At 32.3% G+C, this 20,820-nt stretch overlaps 2 protein-coding genes across 3 annotated transcripts; both read left to right on the top strand.

Annotated features, from left to right (window-relative positions):
• The first annotated feature begins 5,619 nt into the window (after positions 1 to 5,619).
• LOC7462999 (3-oxoacyl-[acyl-carrier-protein] synthase I, chloroplastic) lies at positions 5,620 to 10,600 on the top strand. The gene is made up of 7 exons (XM_002305298.4): positions 5,620 to 6,187; positions 6,629 to 7,060; positions 7,291 to 7,464; positions 9,646 to 9,759; positions 9,896 to 9,997; positions 10,124 to 10,190; positions 10,284 to 10,600. The coding sequence occupies exons 1-7, from the start codon at positions 5,729 to 5,731 to the stop codon at positions 10,349 to 10,351; spliced, it is 1,416 nt and encodes a 471-aa protein (XP_002305334.1). The 5' UTR covers positions 5,620 to 5,728; the 3' UTR covers positions 10,352 to 10,600.
• A 3,981-nt stretch (positions 10,601 to 14,581) lies between these two features.
• Positions 14,582 to 20,098, top strand: LOC7472571 (DNA replication licensing factor MCM3). 2 transcript variants are annotated; one of them, XM_024598868.2, is made up of 16 exons: positions 14,583 to 14,851; positions 14,925 to 15,133; positions 15,303 to 15,433; positions 15,511 to 15,749; positions 15,862 to 16,098; positions 16,286 to 16,440; positions 16,528 to 16,736; positions 16,854 to 17,019; positions 17,094 to 17,281; positions 17,477 to 17,536; positions 17,618 to 17,707; positions 17,854 to 18,035; positions 18,814 to 18,888; positions 19,004 to 19,136; positions 19,366 to 19,467; positions 19,710 to 19,998. In XM_024598868.2, the coding sequence occupies exons 1-15, from the start codon at positions 14,700 to 14,702 to the stop codon at positions 19,426 to 19,428; spliced, it is 2,289 nt and encodes a 762-aa protein (XP_024454636.1). In that variant the 5' UTR covers positions 14,583 to 14,699; the 3' UTR covers positions 19,429 to 19,467; positions 19,710 to 19,998. The 2 variants fall into 2 exon arrangements, with proteins under 2 accessions (XP_024454637.1, XP_024454636.1); XM_024598869.2 differs by lacking the exon at positions 16,854 to 17,019 and having other exon boundaries at positions 14,582 to 14,851; positions 17,075 to 17,281; positions 19,741 to 20,098.
• The last annotated feature ends 722 nt before the right edge of the window (positions 20,099 to 20,820 follow it).

Here is a 20,820-nt window from a genome sequence, read left to right on the forward strand (position 1 = left end):
GTTGGACTTCAATTCCAGGTTGTTATCTTCTTGTTTGTGTTTATGCATTAATTTTTAAATATAAATCATTTATAAAATTGTGTGAAAATGCATTGTAAACTTTTTATTTAAGAAGGAAATAAAATAGTACCTTACTTGTTTATAGTTAGTCAAGGGGTCGGTTCATGTATTAATTAAAAAATTAATTTAGTCATTAATACCATTTAAAACTAATTAATAGAGTACAACACGTTGTTGGGCTCTGGTATCTTGTTATCTAGACTTGGTGTTTTCATGGGAATGGTAAAACACTCAGAATTATATTCAAGCCATTAGTTTTTTCAATAACAAAAAATATTACGAGATAACATGTCCGCGCGCTGCTACGGATTTATAAAACAAATACACTTGATAGTGTTATAATTGTGAACCAGCGCTAGATAAGTAATAGAAATTAAAAATATGATGGAGCAAATATTTCATGACGGAAAAAAAAGTTGTGTTGGTGATCAAAAACTTAGAGACTGAACAAAATGATTTGTAGCAATCTACAGTGTTTTTAAGGAAAGATACAATGCTTTCGCCACATGGTTTAGCTTTTCAGTTAATAAAAAACAAAAAAAATTACAAAGCTAAATTCTCTACCAACTTAATATTTAAAAAAAAAATCAACAAAGATAATTTTGGAAGGAAAAAAACCCATGAGAAAAAACGTTGCAGCAATTAACAATGTTTTGTGAGGAAAACTATAGCGCTTTTTCCAATAAAATAAACTAAAAAACCATTCAGATAAATATTGTAGCAATCCACAGTGTTTTATGAGAAAAACTACAACGCTTTCCTCATATGATTTATCTTCTTGTTTGTGTTTATGCATTAATTTTTAAATATAAATCATTTATAAAATAGTGTGAAAATGCATTGTAAACCTTTTTTTTAAGAAGGAAATAAAATAGTACCTTACTTGTTTATAGTTAGTCAAGGGGTCGGTTCATGTATTAATAAAAAAATTAATTTAGTCATTAATACCATTTAAGATGCTGTTTGGTTTTGTGGCTGCGGGTGAGGTTCACCCGCAGCCACACATTTTGATGTTTGGTAAAGGAAACAAACCTGATTTTACTTGGTAGAGCCTACTGATTTTTGATGCCCAGCAGCAGAAATGGAGAAGCAGCATGGTAATTTTTTGGAACAGTGGAGCATGGCTCCACTATTGCAATGTTCAGTTTTTTTTTTTAAAAAAAAAAATCAATGAAAAAAGTTTAGTATTTTTTTTCCCGAACAACACCAGTGCAGTTAATCGTGAACAATATTTTTTTTTGTTTTTTTAAAAAAATTAGTTTAAGGTAAATTAAATTTACTCGTATTGTAATGAAATTGTAATTTTTTTTAAAAAAATTGTGTTGTACTCTAAAAATTAGTATTTAATATTATTTAATAACACTACATAAATTAGAAAGATATCGCATGATGACGTAACATTTGTGGAATTTGATCGCAATTCTAATAATAAAGATATCACAATCTTTATTATTTAATAACACTACATAAATTAAAAAATTCAGTTTTTGTTGTTGCGCGCTTAAGAAACCATGAAAAATATAGTCCTTGTTGGATAGATTTCGTATGTAATGACATTGCATATAGTTTAATGGAATAATAAAAAATATTTGATATCAATATTATTTATTTCATGATGTAATAACAGTAGTTAAATCTACAATATTTAAGTTAAAAATCATTAATATATATATATATATATATATATATATAACCTCAATTTGAAAAGCATTTTTTTAAACAAACACGTTAAAACTACTTTTTCTTCAACCTCAATTTCAACCACAGTTTTAACCAAACACCTATTTTTTCAAACCAACCTCAACTAAAGGTACTTTTTATAAAACAACTTTTTTCAAACCACAATCACAACAGCTACCGCAATACCAAACACACTCTAAAACTAATTAATAGAGTACAACACGTTGTTGGGCTATGGTATCTTGTTATCTAGACTTGGTGTTTTCATGGGAATGGTAAAACACTCAGAATTATATTCAAGCCATTAGTTTTTTCAATAACAAAATCTAGCATATTACGAGATAACATGCCCGCACGCTGCTACGGGTTTATAAAACAAATACACTTGATAGTGTTATAATTGTGAACCAACGCTAGACAAGTAATAGAAATTAAAGGTATGATGGAGCAAATATTTCATGACGGAAAAAAAAAAGTTGTGTTGGTGATCAAAAACTTAGAGACTGAACAAAATGATTTGTAGCAATCTACAGTGTTTTTGAGGAAAGATACAGTGCTTTCGCCACATGGTTTAGCTTTTCAGTTAATAAAAAACAAAAAAAATTACAAAGCTAAATTCTCTACCAACTTAATATTTAAAAAAAAATCAACAAAGATAATTTTGGAAGGAAACAAACCCATGAGAAAAAACATTGCAGCGATTGACAATGTTTTGTGAGGAAAACTATAGCGTTTTTCCCAATAAAATAAACTAAAAAACCATTTAGATAAATATTGTAGCAATCCACAGTGTTTTGTGAGAAAAACTACAACGTTTTCCTCATATGATTTAGCTTTATTGTAATTATAATTCTTAACCAACTCAATATTAAAAAAAAAATGACAAAGATAATTTTGGAAAAAATCATAAAAAAATCATATGGAAAAACACTGTAACAATTCACAGTGTTTTAAAGAAAAAAAATAACAAAGTTAAATTCTTAATCAGCTCAATATTTAAAAAAAAAATCAACAAAAACAATTTTAGAAAAAAAAATAACAAAACAAACACCAAAAAAAGAAAAAAAAATCATGTTGGAAACACTGTAGAATTCACAGTGTTTTGTGATGAAAGCTACAGTGCTTCCCCACATGATTTAGCCTTATTTGTAATGACTTGTAATTGTAATTTACAAACAACTTAATATTAAAAAAATAAAATTGAAAAAGATATTTTGAAAAATATTATTTTAACCAACTCAATATTAAAAAAAAATCGACAAAGATAATTTTGAAAAAAAATATTACAAAAAAAGAAAACACAAAAGAAACTGGAAAAAAAAAACCATGTGAGGAAAAACTATATCAATCCATAGTGTTTTGTGAGGAAAAACTTGTATTTACTTGTAATTGCAATTCTTAACCAGCTTAATATTTAAAAAATAAAATTGACAAAGATAATTTTAGGAAAAAACATAATAAAAACAGGAAAAAAAAAACCATGTGGGAAAAAACACTGTAACAATCAACAATAATTTTCGAGGAAAGTTACAGTACTTTCCTCACATATTGTAACTGTAATTTTTAACCAGCTCAATATTAAAAAATAAAATAAAAAAAGATAATTTCAGAGAAAATCATTAAAAAAAACCATGCGGAGAAACATTGTAGCAATCAACAATATTTTAAAGAAAAAAATTACAAAACTAAATTCTCAATCAGCTCCATATTAAAAAAAATCGACAAATATAATTTTGAAAAATAAAGAAATAAAATAGAAAAACTATGTGGAAAAACATCGCAACAATCCACAGTATTTTAAAGAAAAAAATTACAAAGCAAAAATTTTAACCAAGTCAATAGTTAAAAAGTAAAATCAATAAAAATAATTTTAGAAAAAACAAAAGAAAAAATAAATGAAAAAAAATTAAGAAAGTTGAAAAAAAAATTTGAAAAAAAAAAAGGGGGAAGAATCACTGTGGATTACTGTTGTAATCCACAATGATTTAGGTGTGGGGGAATTAGATATTGTTATAATATTTTATAATATAGTTTACTAAAAAATCATGTGTTAATGTAAAAAGACTAAAAAATAGGGATTGAACATGAAAAAAATGAAACTTAAAGGACTAAATTGAATATTTTTATGCCATTTGAACAAAAAGCACGTGAAATGTTCAGTTTCTTTAATATCAATCTTAGTCTTTGATCTTTCAGTTTTAGTTTTAAGAACAATATTAAATTACCTTTTAAAAAATTGGTCTATAATTCAATGCTGGGAAATTTAACGGAAAATTGAACGTACGAGAACATGCAAATTGAAGTAAATAAATTAAAAACCATGTCAATATAAATTGTAAGGATTTAATTGAAAATAAATAAATTTTAGTGATCAAAATGAAATGTTGTAAGAATTTCAGAGACAAATAAAAAATATTAGTATATACACACACACACACACATATATCTATATATATATATTTTAATCATTCATTAAATATATTTCTTGAACTATTGATCTTTTAAAATAAATTCATTACTGAGTTTATCTTTTAATTATTTATATTTTTCTACGCAGGAGAGTTATGATAAAAAAATTAATATTTATATGTAGTTAAGTTAATATTTATTTTTGCATTGGAACTTTCAAGCATTATATATATATAAATACACACACAAAATCAATGAGGAATAAACTATTTTCTTGCTCCAACACGAGCAATACAGAGTGTCATCCTTGGAATTTTAGAATATTTAAAAAAATATTTGGTTTGGTTCGGTTTTGATTTCATAAACCTGAAATAGAAAAATCAAAAAATCAAACTGAACCGAAAAAATAAAAAAACCCAAACTCAACCAAAACCAAGCCCATTAAAAAAGTCCAAAAAAAACCCCCAAAAAACAATATAGTTTTTTATTTTTAATATAAAATAATCAAATCGAATCGAACTCAAACTGGTTGGTTGAGTTTTATTTTTAATATGAAATAATCGAATTGAACCTAAACCGGTCTATTTGAACTGATTTTAGTTCAGTTTTGGTTTTTTTATATATTTTATAAAATTTGAGTTTGGTTGTTTTTATAAGTAAAAACCGAATAAAAAATAATCACCCCTATTTTTCAACAACAACAACATTTTTTCTTTCTTCAATCTTTTAATAAAATATATAAGATTAGATTTGGTTGGCTTTATTCTTTTTAGATTCTTTTTTAAAATTAGTTTTTTTCTTAGTTTCATCCCTCAATATTGAATTTGTTTGAAATTTATATTTGCTATTTTTAATTTTTTTTTCTATGAGGTTATCCTGATATCATGCCTCGAATATTTAGCAGGTTCAATAGAGTTGATTCGAGCCTTTTTTTTCATTGTTTTTTTTTTAATTTTGCCTTTTTAATATTAGGTTGATTTGAGAATTGAGATTGATAATTTTATTTAATATGCTTTCCACGAGGTTATTTTGATTCTATAACTAAGTTATAGATTTGGTATGCTAACTTCGTCAAAATCAGGTCAATATATATATATTTTTTTTAAATTGTATTCTTTTTTATTTTCTTATTCAACATGTTATTTGATATTTATTTTTATTTTTATGTAATTATCTTGTTTTTATTTATTTTTTATTTCGTTAAAGATAAAATTATTAAGACATTTTAATAATATTATAAGATTATATTTTTATAATGTTGACAAATATTTATTTTTTACATTGAATTATTGCTAAATTTATTTATTTATTATCATTATATTTTTTCTAATCATATTATTATATTAGGCAAACTTATTCATCTCATTCAAGTAGTTGACCGGTAACTACGATTTTTGTTTTAGAATATTTACATTATCTTAACACTCTTTAATGTTTGAACAAAAGTATATCTAACAACCAATCTAACCCCGCTGGTTTTAATTAGCAAGCAAATTTGCAACTCCCCTCATTCACTCCTTCCCCGCTACGAACAAACACCATCGTTATCATCGCTCTCTCAAAAACTCCACACACAGCCATGCAAGCCTTGCAATCCACTCCTCTGCGTTCTTCTCCCTTAAACCCACTTCACAAAAAACCCCACAATGCAACTAAATCCCCAACTCAAAGACTCTCATTTATCAAAGCATCCTCCTCTTCATCAACTAGTAATTCCACCGTTTCGGCTCCTAAACGAGAGAAAGACCCTAAGAAGAGGATTGTTATAACCGGAATGGGATTGGTCTCTGTCTTTGGTAATGAAGTCGATGCTTATTATGATAAATTGCTTGCTGGTGAAAGTGGGATTGGGACCATTGACCGCTTTGATGCTTCTAAGTTTCCAACCCGGTTCGGTGGGCAGATCCGGGGGTTTAGTGCACAAGGTTATATTGATGGAAAGAATGATAGGAGGCTTGATGATTGTTTGAGGTATTGCATTGTCGCTGGCAAGAAGGCTCTCGAAGATGCGGATCTTGGAGGGGATAATCTATCTAAGGTTTCTTTCATTTTTTTTGTTAGTTTGAATATTTTTTATGTTTCTATTTCTGGGTTTTCTGGGGTTTGTTGTTTTGCTTGTTATTTTGGATCTGATGGTTGTTTTTATTGTTAATTTCAAGAAAAAGGGAACTTGCATTGGCAATTTTGTTTCTATATATTGTAGTTGGTATTTTGATATAATAAGCCGTGTCACTACGAAAATGGTGAAGATGCTGGACAAAATCAATTAATCTTGAATGCTTCATTATGCTTTTTTTTTTTTTTTTGTAGAGAAAAAATATTTTAAAGTAATTTTGAATTGAATGGTATGTCGGGCCAGGTTGGATTTGGTATTTGGCTCGTTGTTTGTTTGTTTGTTTCATTGGTATTGAAGAAAGTATGTGTACTTTCGTTTGCTCAAGCCACATACTTGCTGGTTGTTGTAATGTATGTTTTGCAGATTGACAAGGAGAAAGCTGGGGTGCTTGTTGGTACAGGAATGGGTGGTCTTACAGTCTTTTCTGATGGTGTTCAATCTTTAATTGAGAAGGGGCACAGAAAAATTACCCCATTTTTTATTCCTTATGCTATAACAAACATGGGTTCTGCCTTGCTTGCAATTGAACTTGGTTTCATGGGTCCAAATTACTCGATTTCAACTGCTTGTGCTACTTCTAACTATTGCTTCTATGCTGCTGCCAATCACATTCGCCGAGGTGAGGCAGATATGATGATTGCTGGTGGAACAGAAGCTGCTATCATCCCTATTGGTTTGGGAGGTTTTGTTGCATGCAGGGCCTTATCACAAAGAAATGATGATCCAAAAACCGCATCTAGACCATGGGACAAGGATCGAGATGGTTTTGTTATGGGTGAAGGTGCAGGAGTGTTGGTAAGCTTGTGTCTATTTCTGTGCTAAGGATGGATTATCTATAGATTTTAAGCTTCTTCATCTATTTTCCTTTTTTTTTTCCTCCTGTCAACTATATCTTTTTTTAACATTGCACCTGCATGTCATAAATGATGGAATTGAGTTCTACTTGATTGGTCATAATTTAATAAGATATTGCACTATGAGTTGGAATCTAGATGTTATATGAACGGAGTTGTATGGTTTGGCAGGTAATGGAGAGCTTGGAACATGCAATGAGACGAGGTGCACCAATCATTGCTGAGTACTTGGGAGGTGCTGTTAACTGTGATGCTTATCACATGACTGATCCAAGAGCTGATGGTCTTGGGGTATCTTCATGCATTGAGAGAAGTCTTGAAGATGCCGGTGTGTCGCCTGAGGAGGTATCTCCCTTTGTTTCTGATGACCATCCTAATTTTGTGTTCTTTTTCTTCTTTTGTAGTAGTAGTACTCTGGTGGAATATATCGCAGCTGTCTTACATTTTAGCAGTGTGATTTTTAAACTATTGCATAATCGTTCCCTCTGACATTAATTTAATACTCGTACCTGCTATCTCTAGAAGTCCATCATCTGTAACTCTTGTTATGTATGGGATGTGCATCAATGCACACCATAGCGAAAAAGATAGTGCCAAGATACATTCTTTTAATATTAAAAACAATAATGTCAAGGTATAGGAGCTCCTTGTAGAAGTTATACACAAGTCTTGAGTTCTCTGCAGATCCACTAAGTTGTTGAGTGTAGTCCTCCCATTCCATGTTCACAGGCAATTACCAGGGACACATTTGGCTCTTAGGTGTTGGCATGTCGCTGGTTGGGGTGGAGAGTCAATCTCAAAACTTCTTGTTGTGGTGTTGGAGCTACTCTCACTTTTATTCCTTAGGAAAAATGCAACCATAATACATGGACTTGTAGTTTTTATATCAAAGTAACTTATTGTTTGCTCAATGTCGTATATGACGACTCCTAAAATTGCATCCTGTATGCTTTAAATTGTACGTCCATTAACTAGGTGACCATTCAGCCATCATTCCTAAACTTGGTTGCGAACATGGTAGTTGATGTTCCATCCATGTAAACTACCTTCAATACCAAATGCCATTTTAACCACTTCAATTAGACCAAAAAAAAAAAAAGAACACGAGATTTCTGTTGGTTTCTCATGTCTCTCTTCTCCCTGAGATATGGATTGTTTAAAAATAATTTCAAATCCAAATCCCCCCCCTCCCGGTTCTCCCACAAGGGAATGTCTTCTTATCCTTGTAATTTCCCATGCACACTTTGGAAAATCTTTCAGCATGAGGTGTCATTTCAAATTGTTGAAACCCCGCTAATGGGTTATTGGAGTTTATGTGTGCGTGTAAAGTGTTGTAGTTGGTTCTGAATTTTTTTTGCTGATCATTTGTGATTTTATTAATTCATATTGATACATGTGTAAAGGGCTATTAAGATGTTAAAAGAAAATTAGTTTGATTGTAATGACAGGGTTAGGTTATGACTACTTGAGTGGAACCCTGCTTGGGACTTGTTTATATTTGAATTTATCCTTCAGTTTATAATTTGAATCTATATTTCAAATTGTTTTGTTTTAAATGCATGGGAAATTAGGAGTTCCAACTGATGTAAATGGAGGAAAGTTGTGAGTTCATAGGAGAAGACGGAAGCCCCCCTTAAGTTATGACTGGGTTACATGGCTATTAGTTTTAAGTTACCATCTTAATGTCGTCATTCACATTAGCAGGAATGGGAAGTAAATATACATGTGATTTAGGGATATTGCCACTTTGGTTCTTTAACTTTTTTAAGTTAACAATTATCTATTTGAGCTTCTAAATTGTATAAAGTTTTCTAATTTAGCACTTTCCTCTACAAATTCCCTTTTGATCGTTGACATGATGATGGATTTGAATATTCTTCGTAGGTATTTGTGGAACAATTAATTTAAGATTTTTTAAGTTTTTTAAATACTCAAATAACACAAATTGAAGTGTAAAGATTCAAGTGGAAATGATGAAAAAGTAGAAGGATGAAAGTGTGATTATCTCTCTAAATTAGGTCTTAATTGGACGTGGTTTGATAGCTGAGACACCTAGAGAAGAGTTAGAGATAAGGTACTCGTTGATAAAAAGTTCATGCACTGAGTTTGGAATCTTTCCCTTCTTCTGTACTTCTTCAATAAATGAATGCATGGTAAAAATCTGTTGTTGAATTCTCTATATTAATTCTTTAGAATTCGAGACAAAAGTTAGGGATATGTACTTGGATGATTTAAAGTTAAATCATTTTGCAAATGAATTGGCAAATCACACCAAAATAATGCAAAATGTTTCTTTTAGTAAATTTATTTCACACTAAATCTGTTTTGTTCTGAAAGCATAAATCAGGAAAGAAGAGTTAGAATTTTCTTTTCATGGGGTCCTGAATAGCTGGAAAGCATATATTTGTTTAGTCTTTAAATGGGGTCATTTAATGCCATCATAAGTTTTGTTCTATATATATAAGAAGGCTGTTGTTTTGGTTGGTGCAATTGTTAGCAAATTAATCTAGTGCGTTAATTTTTCAGGTTAACTACATAAATGCACATGCAACTTCCACTATTGCTGGTGACCTTGCTGAGATAAATGCTATAAAGAAGGTATTCAAGAACACTTCAGGGATCAAAATCAATGCAACGAAGGTAATCTCTCTCCCTCTCTTTGAAGTTTGATTGTGCATGCTTTCTCCAAGACGTTCCAAGTTTTGAATGGAGAAGCCTACGATGGTGTTTTTTTCAATGGGTGGCTGACGTTGTATGCTTGTTCATTTTGTTTCAGTCTATGATTGGACATTGCCTTGGTGCTGCTGGAGGTTTGGAAGCAATTGCTTCTGTGAAGGCCATAACAACGGGATGGTTGCATCCTAGCATTAACCAATTTGTATGTGTCAGATCATTTCTGAGTTTTAATTCCATAATTTTGTGGTGCTTCAGGTGTATTTTTGTTAACTTAAATAGATGGTCTCGTGAATTAGACTGTGCTTAGTGCATTCTTTTCTGACTGCAGAATCCAGAGCCCTCAGTTGAGTTTGATACTGTTGCCAACAAAAAGCAACAACATGAAGTGAATGTGGGTAAGATGGCGAAAGCTTTCAATGTGGATTTTGATTTTCAATTGCTGTAAACCAGAGTCTGAAACTGCTCACTTTAACCATGTCTGTCTACAGCTATTTCGAATTCTTTTGGATTTGGTGGACACAACTCTGTCGTGGTCTTTTCTGCATTCAAGCCTTGAGCATCTGGCCTCTGTACATTTCTTTCCATGCATTCAAGCCCCGAGCATACAGCTTGTCTGCATTTCTCGGAGGGGATCAGTCTTGCTTAGTTGAGATATGCTCAAGTGTCTAGTCAAAGAGGCTTCTCCATCATTTAATTCGAGCATTCCAGGCGATTGTAGTTGTGTTGTAATAATTTTGAGTTGAGCAACAGCTTTAAGGTTTATGGATCGTTGATCTTATATGATTAATTTTCGTTTTTCTTTTCCTTTTCCGTTGTTGGAACTTTTATAATTTATCTTTATTATAAAAACTAAGCGAGTCTGGACCCGAGTCTAGGTGCAACTGGACAAGGCCTAAGTGTGCCTGGGCTCATCTTCAACCCCTGGTTCCCTTTTTTTTTTTTTTTTTCCTTCTTGTTATTGTTTTTTAGTTTTTTCATCTTTAAGTTACTGGTTAAGTGTACAAATTTAATACATTGGTTTTTTTTTTTAACCAAAAAAAAAATCATCATTAATTTTTTTAGCTTGGGTGTATAACTTAAAACTTTAGAAGTTGATTTTTTTCCCTAGTAAATTTATTTTACCATTAAATAATCTTTAAAAGATAGTAAATTTTAAACTATTTTGTATGTCTTGTATATCAAATTAGAAAGCTATCTTAATCCAAAACAAAGATTACTATTCATTATAATATTATAATTACTATATCACTTGTTTATTTTATTTTTTACTTTTGTTTCGGGGATAAGGTGCTCTTTTCAATATGATATAAATGTATTTTAAGGATTATGCGAGGTTATTTTGGTAATTATGTTTTTAATGCACAGTAAAATTACTAATGTAACCCTTAAATAAAATAATTCAATGCCTTTTGCATAAGGATATTTTTATATTTTCATATTTGATAAAACAATAGAATTACTACATTACCCTTACCATTTAAAATTTTTAACCTTAGCTTTAGGAACTTGTTTGTAATTTCATCATGGTTTGCTTGTAATTATTGTTTAGTCCTAAGGGTATTTTCAGTTTTATACAAATATTAAAAAAAACAAAAAAAGTGTTGACGCGTGCCTCGCATGCATCAGCGTGTTGGTCTCTTTGTCACCTTCTTGCAACTAGATTCGGTGGTTGTAATCGTAATTCCGCCACATCATTTGATTTGTCTTGGCATCTTCTTCTTTTCTAGATGACATGTGTATTGTAATTTGGCGTGGTTTGGCTCAAAAATGTTTTTCTTTTCTTTTCTTTTTTATTTTCCTTCTCTTTCTTCTTCGGATTGCATTCCAACCATGCAAAAAATCATATAATCCCTTCATTTTTTTTTTTTTTGGTTCAATCCTTCTTCTCTTATTTGCAATTGTTTTATTTACATTGATTATTTCTAATTGGATTTTATTTTCAATTTCATCCTTGGTCATTTAAATTTTTTAATTTGTTTTTAAATTTGGTCCTTGTTTTTTTATTTGTTATTTGTTTTCGTTTGAATCGTTTTCTTGATTGATTTTTTTTTCAATTTCATCCCTAGATATTTATTTTTATTTATTTTGTATGTCAAATTTGGTCATAATTCTTTTAATTTCTATTTTTTAATCATTTTCTTAATGGATTTGTTTTTTACAATTTCATCCCTAAACATTTAATTTCATTTCATTTTTATGTTGAATTTAGTCTTAATTCTTTTAATTGCTATTTTTTTATTGATTTTTTTCTCCATTTTATCTCTCATATTTGTTTGATTAAGAAACTTGCTTCTTTGATTTTTTGGGTTTGCCTTTAATGGGGTCACTCCGATCTCATGACTTGAGTTATGGATTTGAAGGACTAGCCCAAGTTGACTTCTGTTTTTTTTAAAGGATTTTTTTTCAAATATTGTTTTTTGCTGGAATTTCTTTTTCACTTTCCTATTTATATGGTCATTCTGACTTTATGTCCTAGATCATGTGTGTTGATTTGTTGACTTGAGTTGACTGTCGGATTCACTCGAGGTTTTTTTTTTTGCCTTGACAAGTTTTAAAATTTTATATTTTTAATTAATTGAATCTGGGTAAAAAATTTTATAAGATGCGATTTTTAGAGATTATACTAGGTTTAAGAGATTTGTTGGGTTTGCCATGTTTTTTTTCCCTTTTTCTAAATTGACGCTTTCTTATTTTTTATCCTCTTTTTAACTTTTTTTTTTTATTTTTTTTCGGTTTGATTCTATTCGATTAGCTCTCAACAATTTGTTTTTATTTCACCCCTACCATTTTTAATTTATAAATAATATATCATATTCCAAATGATTTTCAATTCCACCCCCCATGATTTTTTAATCTTTCAAATTTGGTCCTAATTCTTTTAATTGCAATTTTTTTTGTTTGGGATATTTGTTTTTAGATTTCATCCTTATTGGGTTTTTTTCTGCCAAATTTTAGCCCTATTTTTTTTTGTTCCTTTTCTTTCGCAAGTTTTTTATTAATATTTTTTCAACGATTCCATCATTCAAAATTAAAATGGATGACATCTAAACTTCTTGATTGAACTCGGGTTCATGATTTAACAAGTTGTAAGTTTTTTAGATTATACCAGGTTCGGGAGGTTCGCCTAGGCTTACTTTTTTTTTTTTTTTTTTTTAAGCTGATGTTTTTTTTTAAGCTTGACTTTTTTTTTCCAGTTTTTCTTCAATTAGGTTTAGGCTCGGGTGTGGGTTTTTTTTGGTTATTTTTTTTGTTAGTTTATTTATTGATGTTGGGTTTTTTTTTTGTATTATTTAAATTGCCAATTTAACCAATGACTTGGGATTTGTTTTTTTTTTAACCTCATTATTTTTACATTAAGAAAAATTATTTGGCCCATGGCGACGCGTTGGCAACATATCTAGTACAAACCTAAAGTAAGAGGAAATATTATGGATTGTAACTGTATTTCTCTTTTTTTATCTTATAAAAAATTCCTCTCCAGTCATTGAACTTTTTTTTCCTTTTAATTTCACATTTCACATTGTATTTTGTGGAAATTAGGTTTCATGATTTGCTTTTTATATGGTCATCAAAATATTGAAAAAATATCTCGATACTAGATTAATGCTTGATTTCACAAAAACAGATTTTGGTTATAGAGCTTGTAAAATAACTAAAATTCGGGGACCAAAACTGAGATTGAGGAGAAGAACAAGTTTTTTTTTTATATACTATTTATGGAGCACCTTTGTAACATTTTCTACTTTTAAAGTTTTGCAAATCTCGTTTTGACACTTTTTTTTTTGGTCCAATACTTAATTTTACATGTTTTTTAGCTATTGGATTGAAAGAAGAGAGAAAAACTCGCTGAAAAATCAAAAGCGAGAGAAAGATATTGATTCACCATATTTCAACATTAAAAAAGTTGTTCTTGGTGTCATCAAATTTCATTTGACAAGAGAAATTTTATTTAAATGTTTTTTTATCCTTTATCTTACAAGAAAAGATAGATTGAGGTTCAGAAATAATTTTTTTTTGACTTGATTTTGTGTTGTTGGACTAATTTTATGGTTTTTTAAATTGATAAATTGATTTATTAAGGTTGCAAGGTGTTTCTAAATGAAAATAAGCTAAAAATAGGTTTTTAGATTAAAAAAACCTAAGTTTGATTTTCTAACCACTTATCTTTGATGGTTGAAAATTGGTAGGTAGATAACATTTTGTCACCCATAATAAACAATTTATTTTTAAAAAATAAAAAATAAATAACATGTCATTTTTTTTAAAAAAAGTTAGCTCTATAAATCCACCACATAATAACTTTTTTTTCTTTTGGGCTATATGCATGGCCCAAAGTCTATAGTCCATGCAACTAGTATTTATCTATTCTAATAATTTATTTTTATTATCTTAATATTCTATTGAGATGTATTATGAGAAAAAAAAAACTTAACGTGATATTAAAAATGTTGTTCAATTTTTTTATGTTTCTCAAATAATTTGAGTATTACCAACTTTTTTCAATTCTTATGTCCCTATTATGTAAAAATAAAAAATAAAATATGGCTTATGAATATACAATAAAAATAAAATTACTTTTTATTTTTTTGGATAGATTTTTTACATTAGTTTTTTTTTTCTGCGTGTAAGGCCCATGTGTGAGGGAATGGACAATAGCTATCCCGAGCCCACAAACTACATGTCATTCCTGCAGTTTTTTTCCCTTCCCGCCGAAGGAAGGGCAACCCACACCTCATTCCCGCCAAAATCAGAGTAGGGTAAGGCAAGGCAAAGCAAGGCTAGGGCGCGAAAACAAAAGGAGTCCACATTCATTTTCCCCTTTTCATCTGGGGAAGCCTAAGCCTAGAAGAGAAGAGAAGAGAAGAGAAGAGAAGCAGCAAAATCAAGAAGGGGTGGCTGTGAATATGGAAGACAGGAGCAGTCACAAGCGAGCTTTGTTGGATTTCTTAGATCAAAACATATACAAAGATGAGATCAAAGCCATGATAAATCACAAGCGACGCCGTCTCATCATCAATATCTCCGATCTCCACTCTTTCCAGGATTTTGGTCCCAGGTATCTTACTTTTTTCATCACATCAGATCTTTTTTCCACCAAGGTTTTCATTTCTTGATTATCCTTTCTTTAGGATTTTGCGGAACCCTAGTGAGTATATGCAAGCATTCTGCGATGCGGCCACCGACACTGCTCGCAGCGTTGACCCAAAGTACTTGAAGGAAGAAGAGCAAGTTCTTGTGGGTTTTGAAGGTCCTTTTGTTTCTCGCCGTGTCACTCCTAGAGACCTTCTTTCTGAATTCATTGGCTCCATGGTTTGCGTCCAAGGCATAATCACCAAATGTACCGTCGCTTCACTCTCTATAATTAATCTATTTTTTTTTTTACATGGGATTTTAACATTTTGCCAATTGAAAGCTAAACTGGCCCTAACATATGAATGTGATGCCTTGTTTCAATACTTGGACGACAAGCATGATTTTCAATCTAAACTGCTAGTCTTCAATTTTAGGTTCCCTTGTAAGGCCAAAGGTTGTCAAAAGTGTTCACTTCTGTCCTCAGACTGGGAGCTTAACTACTCGTGAATATCGGGACATTACTTCTAATGTTGGTTTGCCCACAGGCTCAGTGTATCCTACAAGGGTATTGTCAAGTCCTTGACTTCTCTATTCTTTGCCATTGTCAAAGGAAGGTTTTTCATAGAAATTTATTTTCTTCAGGATGAGAACGGCCACTTATTGGTTACTGAGTATGGATTGTGCAACTACAAGGATCATCAAACCTTGTCAATGCAAGAAGTCCCTGAGAACTCTGCTCCTGGTCAGCTTCCACGCACTGTGGATGTCATAGTTGAGGATGATTTGGTTGACTGCTGTAAGCCTGGTGATCGAGTGGCTATTGTGGGAATTTATAAAGCACTTCCCGGGAAGAGCAAGGGCAGTGTGAATGGAGTGTTCAGGTAGCACCAACCTCTGAACTATATGCATCATCCCGTACAATGATTTTCTTTTTCCTCTTCATGGCATGCTGTTTTCTGGTTTGAAGCTTGACAAAGTGATTTTGATGAACAGGACTGTGCTCATAGCTAATAATGTTTCTCTGCTCAACAAAGAGGCAAATGCACCGATTTACAGTCCAGAAGATTTAAAGAACATTAAAAAGATAGCCGAAAGGGATGATGCATTTGACCTGCTTGGTAATTCACTTGCACCTTCAATATATGGCCATTCTTGGATAAAGAAAGCAGTGGTTTTGTTGATGCTTGGTGGAGTGGAAAAGAACTTAAAGAATGGCACCCATTTGCGAGGGTGAGTAATAACGTTTTCTCTGGTTGGCATTTTAATGTTTCTGATCAATACAGAATAAAACAGTACCCCGGTTACATGTACTTGTCTACAAGAGATTAGATTCCTTTTCTGCTTTCTGTTTTATTTAGAGCAGTTTCACAGTGCCAAGATTGCCTTTTGAGTCTAACTGACCCCCTTGTTCTTTTAGTGACATTAACATGATGATGGTTGGTGATCCATCTGTTGCCAAATCTCAACTTTTAAGAGCAATCATGAATATTGCTCCTTTGGCCATATCAACAACGGGTCGTGGTTCTTCTGGTGTAGGTCTGACAGCTGCTGTTACTTCTGATCAAGAAACAGGTAATGAGCCATGGTTTAGGCACTTTAGCATTATCTGGTAGTTTTTTACTTTTTAATCCGGTTATAATTTGTTTTGACTTTTACCAGGAGAAAGGAGGCTTGAAGCTGGAGCAATGGTTCTTGCTGATAGAGGTGTTGTTTGTATTGATGAATTTGACAAGATGAATGATCAGGATCGTGTTGCTATACATGAAGTTATGGAGCAGCAGACTGTTACTATTGCCAAAGCTGGTATCCATGCATCTCTGAATGCTCGATGTAGTGTGGTGGCTGCTGCAAATCCCATATATGGAACTGTAAGTGAAATATTTGCCAATCATTTAGACATTTTTACTGCAAGTTGTTACATCATTCTATTCTTGTGTTCAAATTGCTTACCTTAGCTTTTTTCTATTTTCTGAATGGATGTGTAGTATGACCGTTCAATTACACCAACAAAGAATATTGGACTTCCAGACTCTTTGCTGTCTCGTTTTGATTTATTATTTATAGTGTTGGATCAAATGGATCCAGACATTGATCGTCACATTTCAGAGCATGTCTTGCGTATGCATCGTTACCGTTCTGCAACTGATGGTGGTATGTGATATATCCTTTTCATTTAATAAAGGCTACTTTCACAAATGCTCATCAGGAGAAACTTGCAAATATAGGTGAGGCGGCGGTTGAGGGAAGAGAAGACAATGCTGATGCCGACTCATCTGTCTTTGTCAAGTATAACCGGATGCTGCATGGCAGGAAAACAGAAAGGGGTCGGAAGCGTGATACGCTTACAATCAAGTTTCTTAAAAAGTATATCCATTATGCAAAGCATAGGATTCAGCCTGAGCTGACAGATGAGGTCACTATGCTTCTCATATTTTGTCTTATGAGTTTTTTCATTCCCTTCTGTAAATTGCCAATCTTCCATATCTGATTCTACAGTTTAAAACAGAAAAATAACATTTTTCGTTGGGGAACCTGTGTTCCTTGCCTCCCAACCCACTTAAATGCAGAGTGGCTGTTTTCAAGCTAATGCTCACCCTTATGTCCACAGGCATCTGAACAAATTGCGACGGCATATGCTGAGCTCCGAAGTGCCAGTTCAACTGCAAAGGTTGGTCTCAGCTAGGTATTGGAGATAATTGATGCTGTTCTCATTCTTTTCATCATCTGATATGTTGCTTGTTTTTTGTAGACGGGCGGAACACTTCCAATCACTGCTAGAACCTTAGAAACTGTAATAAGACTCTCCACTGCTCATGCTAAATTAAAATTGAGCAGAAAGGTATTAGTTTCCTATCTCTTTAGGCATGTTATGAGATTTGTGCTGTTTTACTTTCAGTTTTCAGTACTATCAGCATACAGGTCATTTTCTATGGGGTTAGTATATATGATTTCTTTGCATGTTGTAAATGATTTTTGCTCCTGCAGGTTTCCAAATCTGATGTTGAGGCTGCCCTAAAAGTTCTAAATTTTGCTATTTATCATAAAGAACTTACTGAGATGGAGGAGCGTGAACAAGAAAGAGAGAAAGAGTTGGAGAGAAAGCGCAGAGCTGAGTGTCATTCTCATAGAAATGATGCAGATGACCATACTACTGCTGATAGAGATGGGTGGGTAGACATTGCTTAAACATTCTTCCTGAAACTCTTTTTTTTGTTCACCATTTCCAGTGTCCTAGGAATGACTCTCACTATCTTTCTTGGTATATATAATGGACCATATCATCATACCTCTTTCATTTTCAGTTACAATTTTTTTCACTCGTGATTGGAATGTAAAAACCACGAGCATACAATATTCAGTTGCATATCATAGTGTTGAACTATTTGTATTTTATTTATGGATGCTTGTGCATGTGCTACATGGCGATTTTTTAATTTTCTTTTGGATAATGACTTGTTATTAAAACCCTAAGTGCTCATGCTTCACAAGTATTCCAAAATGTTGCTAAAAACACCTAAATGAGGTAGTTGACAGCTGACAGCACGTTGGTCAATTTCAGCATATTTCAAAATCTTGGTTGTAGACAGACATTTGGATCTAACTAGAACTTCAAAACTATTGTAGTTGTGCTAACATAACTCGGATCTGATGCTGCATCTTAATAAATAACCGTGTCAAGTTCCCTTATGCTGAACTTTGTGGGCATCAATTAATTAAATAAAAAGTTGTTGCGATGTGCTCTTCTTACAACGAATGTGTTTGGGCTAGCTGGCAGCTGCATTAGATGAGGGTTTCTTGTCCTGGGATTTGTTGGAGGCCAGGATTGCTGAATTGCTCTTAATGAAATGAAATTAAATGTGGGAACATATTCTTCCAGTAGCATGCATATGTTTCCCGAGGTTTGCACTAGTTCTGCAGTTCACTTTTTTCCCCCCTTCTGTTCAGTTCAACAACAGATGCCATGGAAGTAGATGACCATCCTCCAGCAGAGCAAGCTACTGCTGAGTTGTCTCTAGAAAGGTTTGATACTAGCAACTAATAGCTATGATCTTAGTTTCATCCTTCTGGTTTACTATTCTGTTCCAGAATTCTCTTACAATGCTGATTATGTATTTTGGCCCCTGCTGAGTTGCAGAATTGAAGCATTTAATTCAGCATTCCGGGAGCATATGCGTTACATGGATAGCATAACCATTGATGACCTAGAGAAGGTTGTCAACACAGGAGGTGTTCCCTACTCCAGGGAAGAGATAATGCTTCTATTACAGGTAAATTGATCTTCTGTATTCACTGGGAGGGATTATCATACAGGAATTTTTGCATTCTATTACTCTACAGAATTGAGGGCCTTTTTTTCACTTTTTTTTAAATGGGAAATTCCTTTTCGAGTTTAGAATTACTTTTAGGTGCGTGCATATCACTATACACGTTCTGTTTCTTCCCTCACTTATAGAAAGGATAAATTGTAAAGAAACGGTTCTCTTTATAATATTTCAGAAGCTGCATGATGAGAACAAAGTGATGATAGCAGATGGAAAGGTTCACATGGTGATATCATGAGTTGTTGCAGTATCATCTGCAATGGCAAGCTCAAAGCAGGTATTTTGTTGTTAATCTATACAATTTAAAGTCACAACATATGAAGAGGCATCCGGCTCTGTTAGATTTAAAACTAATTTGTACCCTCGTCCAAGCTGGAGAAAAAGCAAAAAACTTTTGAAAAATTTATGCTTGTAGTGTTTCTATTTTCCTAAAAGACACTTTTGGGTTTATTTCCTTTTTCCTTTCTTTGTGTTTTCTCTTCTTTTTTTCTTTTTTTTTTTTAAAAAAATTGGTGGTAGACCGAGGATTGAGTTTCAGGATTTTTCACAGGCAGCCTTAGTTTGGAGGGCAAAATGGAAGGTTGAAGAATTTCCAGCGTGTACTTGCTGAGAGCCCGTCTTAGCAAATTGCAATGCGTGCACTATAGAGCTTAAGTTAACTGGGAAGTAGCTTTCGATTTCGTGAAGGATTTGGTGCCTTTCTGTACTTGGTACCCCAAGTCTTAGAGCTTCCAAATAAATGTGGGATCCATTGTGAATTTCCTTGTATTAAGGATATGCTAATCATTACATTTCTGCGTTGGCTTAATTGTTTTTGGCCCTTGAACCGCTGCATGGACTGATGGCGTCGTGGCCCCCCCTCTTTATTGTTTGGTTATATTGCTGTAGGTGCCGCCTGTTTTTGGTTATTCCTCGTCTCTATGAACAGTGCACAACTCTGTTTTACAAATTTACGTGGTAGGGTCGATTAAAAGATTGAAGGCTCTGTTGTGATTGTTTTAAATTTAAAACTTGCAGTAATTGTTTTAAATAATAATTTTCCAAAACAAAGAGCACTACATTCTTCTTTTTAAATTTTGCTGTTTTAATTATTTTTTATTTCGAAAAACTAGTCAGTAATCTTTCTATCTTAACTTTTAATGGAAAAAAAGTCTTTAAATAGAGATTAAAGAATACTGAGAAGTGCAATGCTTAACAATTTATATATTTAAAAGTAAGAAAGGAAAGCTTCATAATGGGACGATAGGCAGAAGAGAAAACAGAAAGAAATGAAAAACAAGAGAAATTAGTGGCGGTGAATGTGATGGTTGAAACGTAATGTCAATCTGATTCTACTTTGCCCACTCATTTGATCCTAAAAACTTCCCTTCTCCCCGTCTACACATCCATTACCATCCTCACCATTACCCTTTTTCTGCAATTCTCTTCTTCATTACCATACCAAGAACCTCCCAATCTTCCTTTCCTCGTATCCATCAAGGTAAACACTACTTCCACAATTTTCTTGTAACATTCTTGATGGACTTGATCATGCTCTTACATGGTTTCTTGATATTCCAAGAATGCATATGTAATGATGTGTTTTTTTTTTTCAAATGTCATTAAGAGAATAACTCTCCAGTCCCTTAAC

Source organism: Populus trichocarpa, chromosome 4 (assembly GCF_000002775.5).
Source record: "Populus trichocarpa isolate Nisqually-1 chromosome 4, P.trichocarpa_v4.1, whole genome shotgun sequence".
Lineage (NCBI taxonomy): Eukaryota > Viridiplantae > Streptophyta > Magnoliopsida > Malpighiales > Salicaceae > Populus > Populus trichocarpa.